Genomic DNA, 10511 nt, shown 5'->3' with positions numbered 1-10511 from the left:
AACTCTAGGTTTGCTGCTCTATTATCTAGGGAGTTTCTGGGTCACCTTTCTCAACCAGTTACCAAGGAAGCATGGAGTAGAACTCATTTCAACGTCATCCTCAAAAACAGAATGACTTAAAGGAAAACACACACAAAAACAAATCATTTAAAGTCAAACATAAACAACACTCAAATACTCTAATAAGCTTTCTAATTTTAAGTATAATATTCATGCTATTTTAAAGTGTTTCTATATTTATTACATGAAATGACATGGAAACAAAAGAATTATGGGTAACGGACGTAACATTTAAATAAGATTGTTGGGCCTTGAGTACAAGAGGTTCCTCTAGGGGGCCTTTAAGGCAACTACAAGAGGATGAGTCAATGAGGCTACAAAAAGAAACAGGTTTGAGATCATGAGAGGTGGGCAGGAATTTACGTTGTGTTATTAAGTTTGAGCCTTAACTTACAGGAAATGAAAAGCCCTGCAATGCTTAATCAAAGGAGTGATGTGGTCAGATTAGCAACTGTGTGTCAGTGCTGTAGATACATGTGAGATATATGTGTCTGTTAAGGCCAAATCAAGGCATGGCAATGGGATGGAGAGGAGACATATGGAAGACATTCTTGAAGAAGGGATATAATTTGGTGACCAATTCCATGGGAGCTGTGAAGAAATGCCTTCCTTAGAATGTTTTTTATAGTACAATTTATTTATTTATTTATTTTGAGACGGAGTCTCGCTCTGTTGCCCAGGCTGGAGTGCAGTGGCCGGATCTCAGCTCACTGTAAGCTCCGCCTCCCGGGTTTAGGCCATTCTCCTGCCTCAGCCTCCAGAGTAACTGGGACTACAGGCGCCCGCCAACTCGCCCGGCTAGTTTTTTTTTTTTGTATTTTTTAGTAGCGACGGAGTTTCACCATGTTAGCCAGGATGGTCTCGATCTCCTGACCTCATGATCCGCCCGTCTCGGCCTCCTAAAGTGCTAGGATTACAGGCTTGAGCCACCGCGCCCGGCCTACAGTACAATTTATATAACCAGATTTCCTTCTATTTTCTTTGTTGCTTGATCATACATTTGGTACCAGGTTCAAAGTGTGGATGTGATTACTAGCTATCCATTCTTAAAACTCAGAAGGGAGACACTAAAAAAAAAAAAACCTATAATCGATCCTAAGGTAGGTTTTTTCTGATTTATAAGAAGCAAAAGAGTCCAATGAATCCAATGAAACTGAATCCTAATCAGGCATATATTTATCAATAATCAGAGATTTTGTTTTGTGCCACTGACTGCTTAAATTTTCAGTGAGCCTTTGGATCCATGCTAAAACTCTGATGATATCAGGCACACAGCCATTTAATCAGCAATGTAAGACGACACAGAAAAGGGGTTTAAAAGAACTGATTAAAGTATAAAGCTACGACATTCTATGTTAATGAAACTTTTAATACACATTTGACTTAAAGATGCATACAATGACTACTGAATCTCCATTCATAGGCAGCCAACAAGATATGAATGAGTTTATTAATTTCAAACAAAACTTCAGGTAGTGCAGTTAAAAAAATTACGAAGCACTTAAAAATGGAAATTAACAATGGAAGCAACAATGACTATAAAACATGATGGGATAACTTTAAAGAAAGGATTCAAGTATTGTTTGTAAAGTTCTTCAGACACTAGTCTTTGAAAAGTTTGTGCATTTCCCATCGTTGCATAGTAAAAAACAAAAACCACACACACCACTTGGTAAAACTCCACAGCTCTATGTGATTCATGTTTCATAACATGCACTTATGTGTACTGCTCAGTTATCTAGTAGGAGTAGCTCTAATGGGCTCATGCACTATCCCAGATGAGCAATGAAGTTAGCGCATGTCTCCTCATCCAGGTGTCATTAATTAACGCAGCAAAAGTAGAGCAGGTGAAATGGGAACTTGATCATCACTTAACACTAACTCTTGTTGGGTAACATTAAACAGTGATACACTTGTGCTTTGGGCTCAAATTAATAAAAAGGAATCTCCACACCACAAAAATTAGCAAATGAATGGCATGTGCAAAAGAAAATACAGCAAAGAGTTTGAAACTACATAACCTAATACCATCAAAAATAATTATAATCCATTTTTACGATTGATATGGTTGCATTATCTTTCATATTCATACACACATAGCTTAAAGCTTGTGTATTTTACATATACACAAATAATTTAACATTGGAGCATAGGTTCGATTACCTATGAAATTGCCAGTGTAACAAAAAGTTACACTGACATTTGCCATATGTACATAATATTTGGGGACCACTGTGGTCTGATTTAAAACATAACATCGCACATTTACAATGTTGTTTGTGAAATGCTTAAAAGTTAACAATAGAGATTTAAATTGTTTTGTAACCACCACGATTTTATTTCTGTTAAGTCACCATGGTGCCTCTGGAATCTCAGTGAAATGTATATGGTGTACTTCGCAGCAGCTTAGTATCTACTAGAGAGTAGGAATCAGCAACAAGCAAACACTAAGCAATGCAGCAACAGGAAAAGATACCAAGTAATCTGAGTTTCCTCCAAGCTTCCTCCGAGCTGAAAGAGCCATTGCCGCTAACTAGAGGGATGCTACCTGTGTCCTATGAAGCCAGGAGTAAGGCTGAGAGGCCTTGTAGATAGCCCTGTTATTACAATATAAATGTACAGCTAGTCCTAGAGAAAGCCCGCCTACCTGTGTAGCACCTATTACTCAGAAAGCAACAACATAGTAAGATGTTTGGTGATGGTCTATTGTAGAAAATAGAAATTAAAGTTTCTGCTCTATGACTGTGGTACGTCCCCAATGATAGACACCTCGGGGGAAAAAAATCCACTGTGTTAAGCAGTGCATTCCAACTTTCCAAAATCAAAGTTGTAAGACTGATAACATGAATCTTGCTGAAAAGGGACCAAGAGCTAAATCTAGCAATGGATTTGGTGTCATAAAGAAGTGACGAGTAAAACTGCATGTCCTTTTCCTTAAAAAAAAAAAAAAAAAAAGGGCATTAGAGAAGTAGGGGCTCTTTGGGACAGTCTTTTACTAAAGCCCATCTATAGATGGATGCTCACTGAAGTGATCACATACAGGTTTGTACATTAAAACAAAGCTGGGACCGAATTTCTTTAGCTTATTTATTTAACATGTGACAGAAGCTATCTTGACCATATTTAGAAGAAAAAAAATCAGTAAAAGTGAAGGAAACTCAGAGGGACTTGGAAAGCCCAGATTACATCTGCAAATCTGGCTAGAGGGAGAAGAAGAATGTGGATTTGTATATAGTAGAATCCCATTACAATCCAGTGCAATGGTCCACTGATCAGTAAAATGCCAGAGGTCAAACAAGGTTTCTTGAAAGCATGGCACAGCATAAAAGCCTATGTTAGCAACGTGGATACAAAGGTAACTGCTCCTTCTATTCCCATTACCACTTTTCCAATAGGGTTCTACCATATATATTTTGAGGCAGGAAAATAAGCATGGATGAAATATTGACGCTAACAAATACAAATAAAATGGAAAGTTTAATTTTTTCCAAGCTTTTAACATTTAAATTTTTTTTTATTTAAGGCTTTAAGTTTATCCTCCTTTCACATTAAAGACAGGGAAAGAAAATTGTCAACACCGAAAACCAAAATCATGAGCTTGGCACTTTTGTGATTAATTTGAAAGGGTGTCTACTTTCTTACATTATATACATAGGTTTATGACATCAAAAAATTTTTGAGACTTAGTACATATATTTCCACTTACATAATTTTGTGTCTTTGATATGGGTTATTTTGTTGTTTGTGTCCCCCCCTTTTGTTTATTTTTGGTTTAATGCACACCAACTTTAAACTGCACTTGTTTTGTGCCCAAACTCCCTGCATCTGTGGCTACATCTGTCTTTTTAAGCAAGCCCAAGAGTCATTGTATAACATATTATGAGAGAAGGACAGAGACAGAGAAAGAGAGACAAGAAACAAAAAAGATGGGGAGCAAAAAATAAACTCAAGTTTACAGAGACCCTTTACAAGGAAAATATCTCAATACAGACAAGTGGAAATGATGTGTCAAAATCTCTTATTTCCATATTTACATTTATAAAAGAACTATACAATAGCATCATTGTTCAAATTCCAGCTCCCATTTCCAAAGGATGCTCAGTCCAGGAGAAAACACAATGGGGAAAGTGAATCAACAAGAGCAAGGTCCGTGGAGTTCTGCCCTGGTCTGGTCTCCAGTAGGGAGTGGGGATTATAGAGGGTGGGAGGTGGGGGGTAAGTAGTGGGGCTCCGAGAGGATGGGGTGTGGGGACGTGTTTAAGTGAAGAGGCCCAGGCAGCTTCTGTGTGTTCATCTGTCATCTTCACCTTAGGAATTCTGTTGCAGGTTTTGCTGAGAATTGGCTTGCTAGCTTGTTGTATATATGCCATGCAGTTTTTACCCTTTCGAAAATTAGATCTTCATGCCACTGGAGTTTGTCATCGGTAGTAAAGAAAAAAAAATCATGCCAAATCATTTAGAAGATATTAAGTGCCAGCAGGCTGAGGGAAAAAAAATCATTTACTATGTTTTTTAATGATTCCTTTATTGCACTTAATTTTTGTGTGTGTGTTGTTCCTTCGTCCATTAGGGAAAAAAAAGATTCTGGAACAGTTCTTTTTATAGCATGGTCTTTTGCCCCCTCCCCCTTTATTGACAGGTGGTGAAAGGGGTTCTTTGATATTATTTCCAAAAGAGAGTTTTCTTTTACCCCATCCTTGTCACCCCAACTTTAGCTCCGTAGTCATTACCACCCAAAGGTTTTGTTTGCAAACTTAATAGTTCCGGCAACACTGCTGCGAGTATGTCATACCCAGAATCCAACAGTGCAAGGTGGTGTCCATCCAGCGCAGCTGATTCAGATGGGGCCTTGCTGAGTAGGATCAAACCTTCTCTTCTTGACATTTCTTCCAGAGTGCGTCAAAAGAAGATGCAAGCAGAGGGGGAAAATCCACAATATTAATCAGATGATGATGAGAGAATGGTGATGATAATGACAATAATGCTAGTTCCAGAGCAAAGTAATTAACTCACATGGAGGCAGTCTCCGGAATAACTTGAAATTGAAAGATAGAACAGCTAACGTTTTTGAATGTCTTCACAACATACCCCCTAGAGTATGTCCTTTGATGAAGACCAAAAGAAACTTTGAGTTGTTCATTTTAAATCACAAGAAGACTCTGCGGCCCAATTTATCTTCTTTCAGAAATAATCACACTGCTAATTCATTAGGTGAAAATTATTACAGGGAGGCCTCTTCTGGGAAGCGGCCTATTGGGAGAATTAAGAAAAATGGAAAGTCTCGTAGCTACTTCCCTTCAGGCTTATACCAGTTCTACAGCAGTGGACTGGCCTTTGCCAAAGTGGCAAAAAAGCCTTGCTCTATTCAGTTATCTTGCTGCCTTGGGTGTGTGAGCTCTTACCCTACTATAGAACAAGCATTTTTCATATCTAGAAAGTTGGAAAACAGAGTGCACAGTAAGACGGTGCACTCAAAGGAGAGTGGACACAGGTTCAGGTTAGTTAAGCAAATGCAGAATTTAGCTTAGTTGAAAATTGGCAAGTTAAAATGCTTTGCTCACAATGTCCAGTCTCCTAAAAAGTGGCTCCTATGTTTAAAGAGAAAAGAAAGAACCAGCAAGACACTACAAGGCAACAATAAAAGTTGGTTGCAACCTCCCCATGGTCTGGCTTTATGTGGGGCATCAAGCAAGGGGCTCATGCATTTAGTCTGCATACTGGGCGGGTGCAACGCTGCTGCCACCGAGGCATCATGCAAAACTGGAGACTGAGGAGTCCCCAGAGCCCTCATTCCCCTGCCCACTGACTCAGGGCCAGCTTGGATACCCTTACAGGCCCTAAGTATCAAAGCCATTGCAATATATTCCTCCTCCCCAACAAGTAATTCAAAATAAAAACAAAACCAAAGCTCAAAATAAGTATAAAGGCATCCTGCAAAGTTCTTATTTTTCCCAAGATGGTCACTTTGATGCTTCTCTTTTGAAATATCAACATAAAAGTCTTTAAAGAAAACTTGTCTTTTCTTTTTAAAAGTTTACATTAAAACATCTTCATGAGTGACCTAAGTGTGTGACTCATTGGCCTAGCAGGCAACCATTGCAGCCAACACTATCTGCAACAATGCTGCTTATTTTTCTTCATCATTCCCACCCAGCCCTCTTTTAAGTCAACATTCTTGGAAGCGGGCACTGGTGATGCTGCCCAAGAAACCAGTGTGAGACCAAAAGGCAAGTATCCCATAATGCATCCTCCACCAAGTTAGTTTGCTGCAGACCACAGGGTCTCCATCTGCCACCTATGTTCATATCCCTGGAAGGCAGAGGTTTAAGGAGCCATACTCTGTGAGTCAGGGAGGAAAAACTGAGACTGCCTGACCTTGTGAAGTGACCCTGAAGGACAAGAGGCCCCAATCTTGTAAGCTATGTATTGTTAGAACTCAAGATAAATGTTAAAGTTTCCTCAGTAAATCCAAATGTAGAGGAAAGGGCAAACCAAACTAGCACTGTGCATGTAAATGACTATATTGCCCACATCTAAATTCCTTTACTCAAATTCGGGAATGACCCATAAGTAGCCATGTCCAAGGTCATAACAGCAATGCAGTCCACTTTTAAATAGAGATAGGACATTTCCATTTCATCCTGGCACACAGACAACCGCTGGTGTCCAAAAGCTTGTGCTCTTTTTAAAAGTTGGTTTTTGAAGCTCAGGTTGCACCTTTTTACAGAAATATTGCTCTATAGGATCACTGGGTTCCCAGGTCAGACCGAGAGGCCGAGCCATCCTGCAGACCTGTATCTTTCTGGATGAAAATGGACTCTGAACACCAATGGGGCATTCCAGGACTTTAGCTCTTCCACTGATGTCCCAGCAGGGGGAAGGTGAGCTCAGTTACAAGGGAAGCAACCCCACGATGAGGACAGAGATGAACACTCCGGAGGCAAGTGGGCTGTGAAGGTGCCTCACACATCAATTGTAAAACCACCATGGCCACTCTATGTTGAGAACGGTCTGAATTTTCTCTATGAAAAAAATATTCTTGCAGTTCAATTTTAATGTGAAAGTACAACTACTGTGGGCAGGTCCTTGCTATCTTTCTTCCATAACGGTTTCTTCTGAATACCCTCTGCTCACTAGGATTCTGAAGGTAATTAACTTTCTCATAACCTGTAAGGTATTTCTGGATCATTATAAAACACCAGCATAATCCATAAAGCTTACATTGTCACAGGTTTCATCAATTTTTACTACTTCTGAAATAATCTGGACTTTTGTCTACAATATACATTATACACATAAACATCTACACAAAATTAAAGCAAGACTCTTTGCGTAACAATAACCATTTCAAAGCTGTAAAGCCTTTAGATCTTCTTTCAAGGGCATATATTTATCCATGGTTAGCACATTCTTATCATTCTATGCTGAGTCACCCCCTGATGAAGTGCCCCTAGCCCAACCCCTCCTAGGCCACCATACACTGAGCTCACTTCCCTGGGGTGCTGGGGCAGGGAAATGCACTGATCTTCCTGGCCTGTCTGGCACCATGAAAGAGAAAGTGCCTAACCCAAGAGTCCCAGGCATTAAGGGAATTAGGCTTCTCATTTTGGACAGGGATATAATCATGGAATTCAAAAAAGCAGCAGTCTGGCTATCCTCCTCATGGACAGACTAGCCAAATTTAATTCCATTTCCTAATCCTATAAAAATCAAAAGGCCCCCACAAAAAATGGTGTTTACTCTTTTGAGAAAATATAATTAGCAATATTAAGTTCCTTTCAAATTTTATCTGACTTGAATTCAGATAACTTTTTTTTTTTTTTTGAGACAGAGTTTTTCGCTCTTGTCACCCAGGCTGGAGTGCAATGGTGTGGTCTCGGCTCACTGCAACCTCCATCTCCCGGGTTCAAGGGATTCTGTCTCAGTCTCCCGAGTAGCTGGGATTACAAGTGTGCACCACCATGCCCGGTTACTTTTTGTATTTTAAGTAGAGATGGGGTTTCACCATGTTGGCCAGGCTGGTCTCGAACTCCTGTTATCAGGTGATCCATTCACCTCGGCCCCCCAAAGTGCTGGGATTACAGGCATGAGCCACCGTGCCTGGCCTCAGATAACTCTTAACTTTGCTGGTAATAGTCTAGATATACCTCTCTAAATTCCATTTTGTGTGAGAACATAAATACCTTTTCTTTAACATGTCCAATAAAATGGAACACAGGCCAGACAGAATCTCTTAAATCCAGAGTTAGGCTCAGCAAGAGCTTTTAACACAAATAACTTCTCAGAGAGAAGGAACCACGTATGATACTTACACAGAATTAACACTTTAATGTAAGGAGTAGCTATGCCAGGCCAGTACGGCCACTGTTGAAATCCACTTTGCCACTGAATCCCATGGACAGGGCAAGTAGTGGGAGAGTAAGATGTGGTGATGGGGTTCCACAGACTGAGGTGTTACAGTATCATTGGAAGAACTCTGTGTTCATCCTGTAGTCCTTTTGATTTCAATTTTCAACAAACCATGTTACTACTACCTTCATTTCTTTTCCTACCTTCACCTAGAATTTCTCATTTCCTACCACCATCACCTACTAATGTGTGTATAAATGACTTTGCTCACATCTAAAACCCTACATTCAAATTTAGGGAATATCAGATAAATAGCAATGTCTAAGGCGCTGAAGGCAATCCTGTTCACTTTTAAATGGAGATATAAAATTCTCTTTTCATACACTTTTCACCTTTCCTAAGCTTTAGGGAAGATGCTACTAAAATGGTCCAGCTTTTTCTAATGTCCAGCAAAAGCAACAGCTCTAACAGTCGAATCAAGCAGTATTATTATTCATGCTGGGTAGGTATCATGAGTCTCCATGAGTCAACTAGGACAGAGGTTTGCAATCCTCTGCACCACAGCTCATAACTTTATTCTGTGTGTGTGGGTGATGGGGAAGAACAGGAGCACAGGGTGAATGAAAATAAATGCAGATACAGAAGTAGAGCAAATTGGTGTGCCACATGCCTATGTTGGTTTTTCACAGGATTTCATAGGGAAAATCCTAAGACCCTCAATACCTGGGACTCTACAGACTAATCATACCCTTAGTAACCTCATACTTCTAGAGTATGAAATTAAGCAAAGTTAGCCGGGTGCAGTGGCTTACGCCTGTAATGCCAGCACTTTGGGAGGCCGAGGCGGGCGGATCACCTGAGGTCGGGAGTTCCAGACCTGCCTGGCCAACATGGAGAAACCCCATCTCTACTAAAAATACAAAATTAGCTGGGTGTGGTGGTGCATGCCTGTAATCCTAGCTGCTCAGGAGGCTGCGGCAGGAGAATTGCCTGAACCCAGGAGGCAGAGGTTGCAGTGAACCGAGGTCACACCATTGCACTCCAGCCTGGGCAATAAAAGCAAAACTCCACCTCAAAAAAAGAAAAGAAAAGAAATTAAGTAAAGTTACTACCCATAATATTACACAGTATTTTTTAAAAATCAGAATATTTTTTAAAAATCTACCAAATAAAGCATTTAAAAATTCTTCAGGAAATCCACAACCTTGCTTGTGGAAATCTTGCTTGCATTAACCAAAGCTCTCTGACTCAACTACTCTACTAAAAGGAAGTATGTAATTTAAATCTGTATTATTTTCAGATTATAATAATCTTGATACATCTTTATTATCACTTCACACACATAAATGTGCACACATTCACACATGCACACATTTTCATGCTTTTTACCACCTATTTCGGAGGAAACAATGGTTTAAGGAAAGAACTTTAAAGAATGGCAGACAAGGTCATGGCTTAGAGCATAGCTGTATTTCTCATTTACACTTAGGCAGGTCACGTATAGTATGATACTTCTACATCTAAACTGCTCACTAGTACACCTATAGAAATGTGACATTAGGAAAACTTAATATTTTCCCTGAGCAGTTACTATATTTTCCTTTAATCAAAAAGTTGACACGCCCTCAAATTGTTCAGGTTACCTTACCAACTTTTCTTCTAGAAATAAAAACCTGGTATCAGGAGGCATTCCCAATAGCAATATTTAGAACAATCTTTTGTACAAACTATTTTCAACTTCTGATTCTAAAGGAATCTCTTATTAAACATTTACATTGGGCTCAAAGACTTTCAGTTCAAATAGCAAATAATTATACTTATGAATTGTCTCCAGACTAGTAATCTCCAGAACTGTCCAAGTGGTGGGAAAATCTAAACATTATCATTCAGCACCAAAAGCCTTTTATTACGAGGTAGAAGTGTTATTTAAAGCTGAACACAAACCACATAGCTACTACTAAAATCTAAAGCAAATTAAGATCCTCACGTAGCAACACCTAGGAGTAGCACATTCTCCAAATTTAAACTCCTAAAGTTACATGTTCTGGAATTATTCTTCATCGTTTTCTTTGCTTCAGGGCATGAAATACCTCACCCTATTG

General features: G+C 39.5%; 1 protein-coding gene across 1 annotated transcript in view; it reads right to left on the bottom strand.

Moving 5' to 3' along the window:
• Window positions 1-1408: 1408 nt before the first annotated feature.
• Window positions 1409-10511, bottom strand: part of ADAM23 (ADAM metallopeptidase domain 23) — a 172136-nt gene continuing 163033 nt past the window's right edge. The window contains exon 26 of the mRNA XM_025405513.1: window positions 1409-4946. Coding sequence (XP_025261298.1) covers window positions 4898-4946 — 49 coding nt within the window. The 3' untranslated portion in view covers window positions 1409-4897. The remainder of the gene's footprint in view (window positions 4947-10511) is intronic.

This window comes from Theropithecus gelada, chromosome 12, assembly GCF_003255815.1.
Source record: "Theropithecus gelada isolate Dixy chromosome 12, Tgel_1.0, whole genome shotgun sequence".
Classification (NCBI taxonomy): Eukaryota; Metazoa; Chordata; class Mammalia; order Primates; family Cercopithecidae; genus Theropithecus; species Theropithecus gelada.
This window is presented reverse-complemented; position numbering and strand designations above follow the sequence as displayed.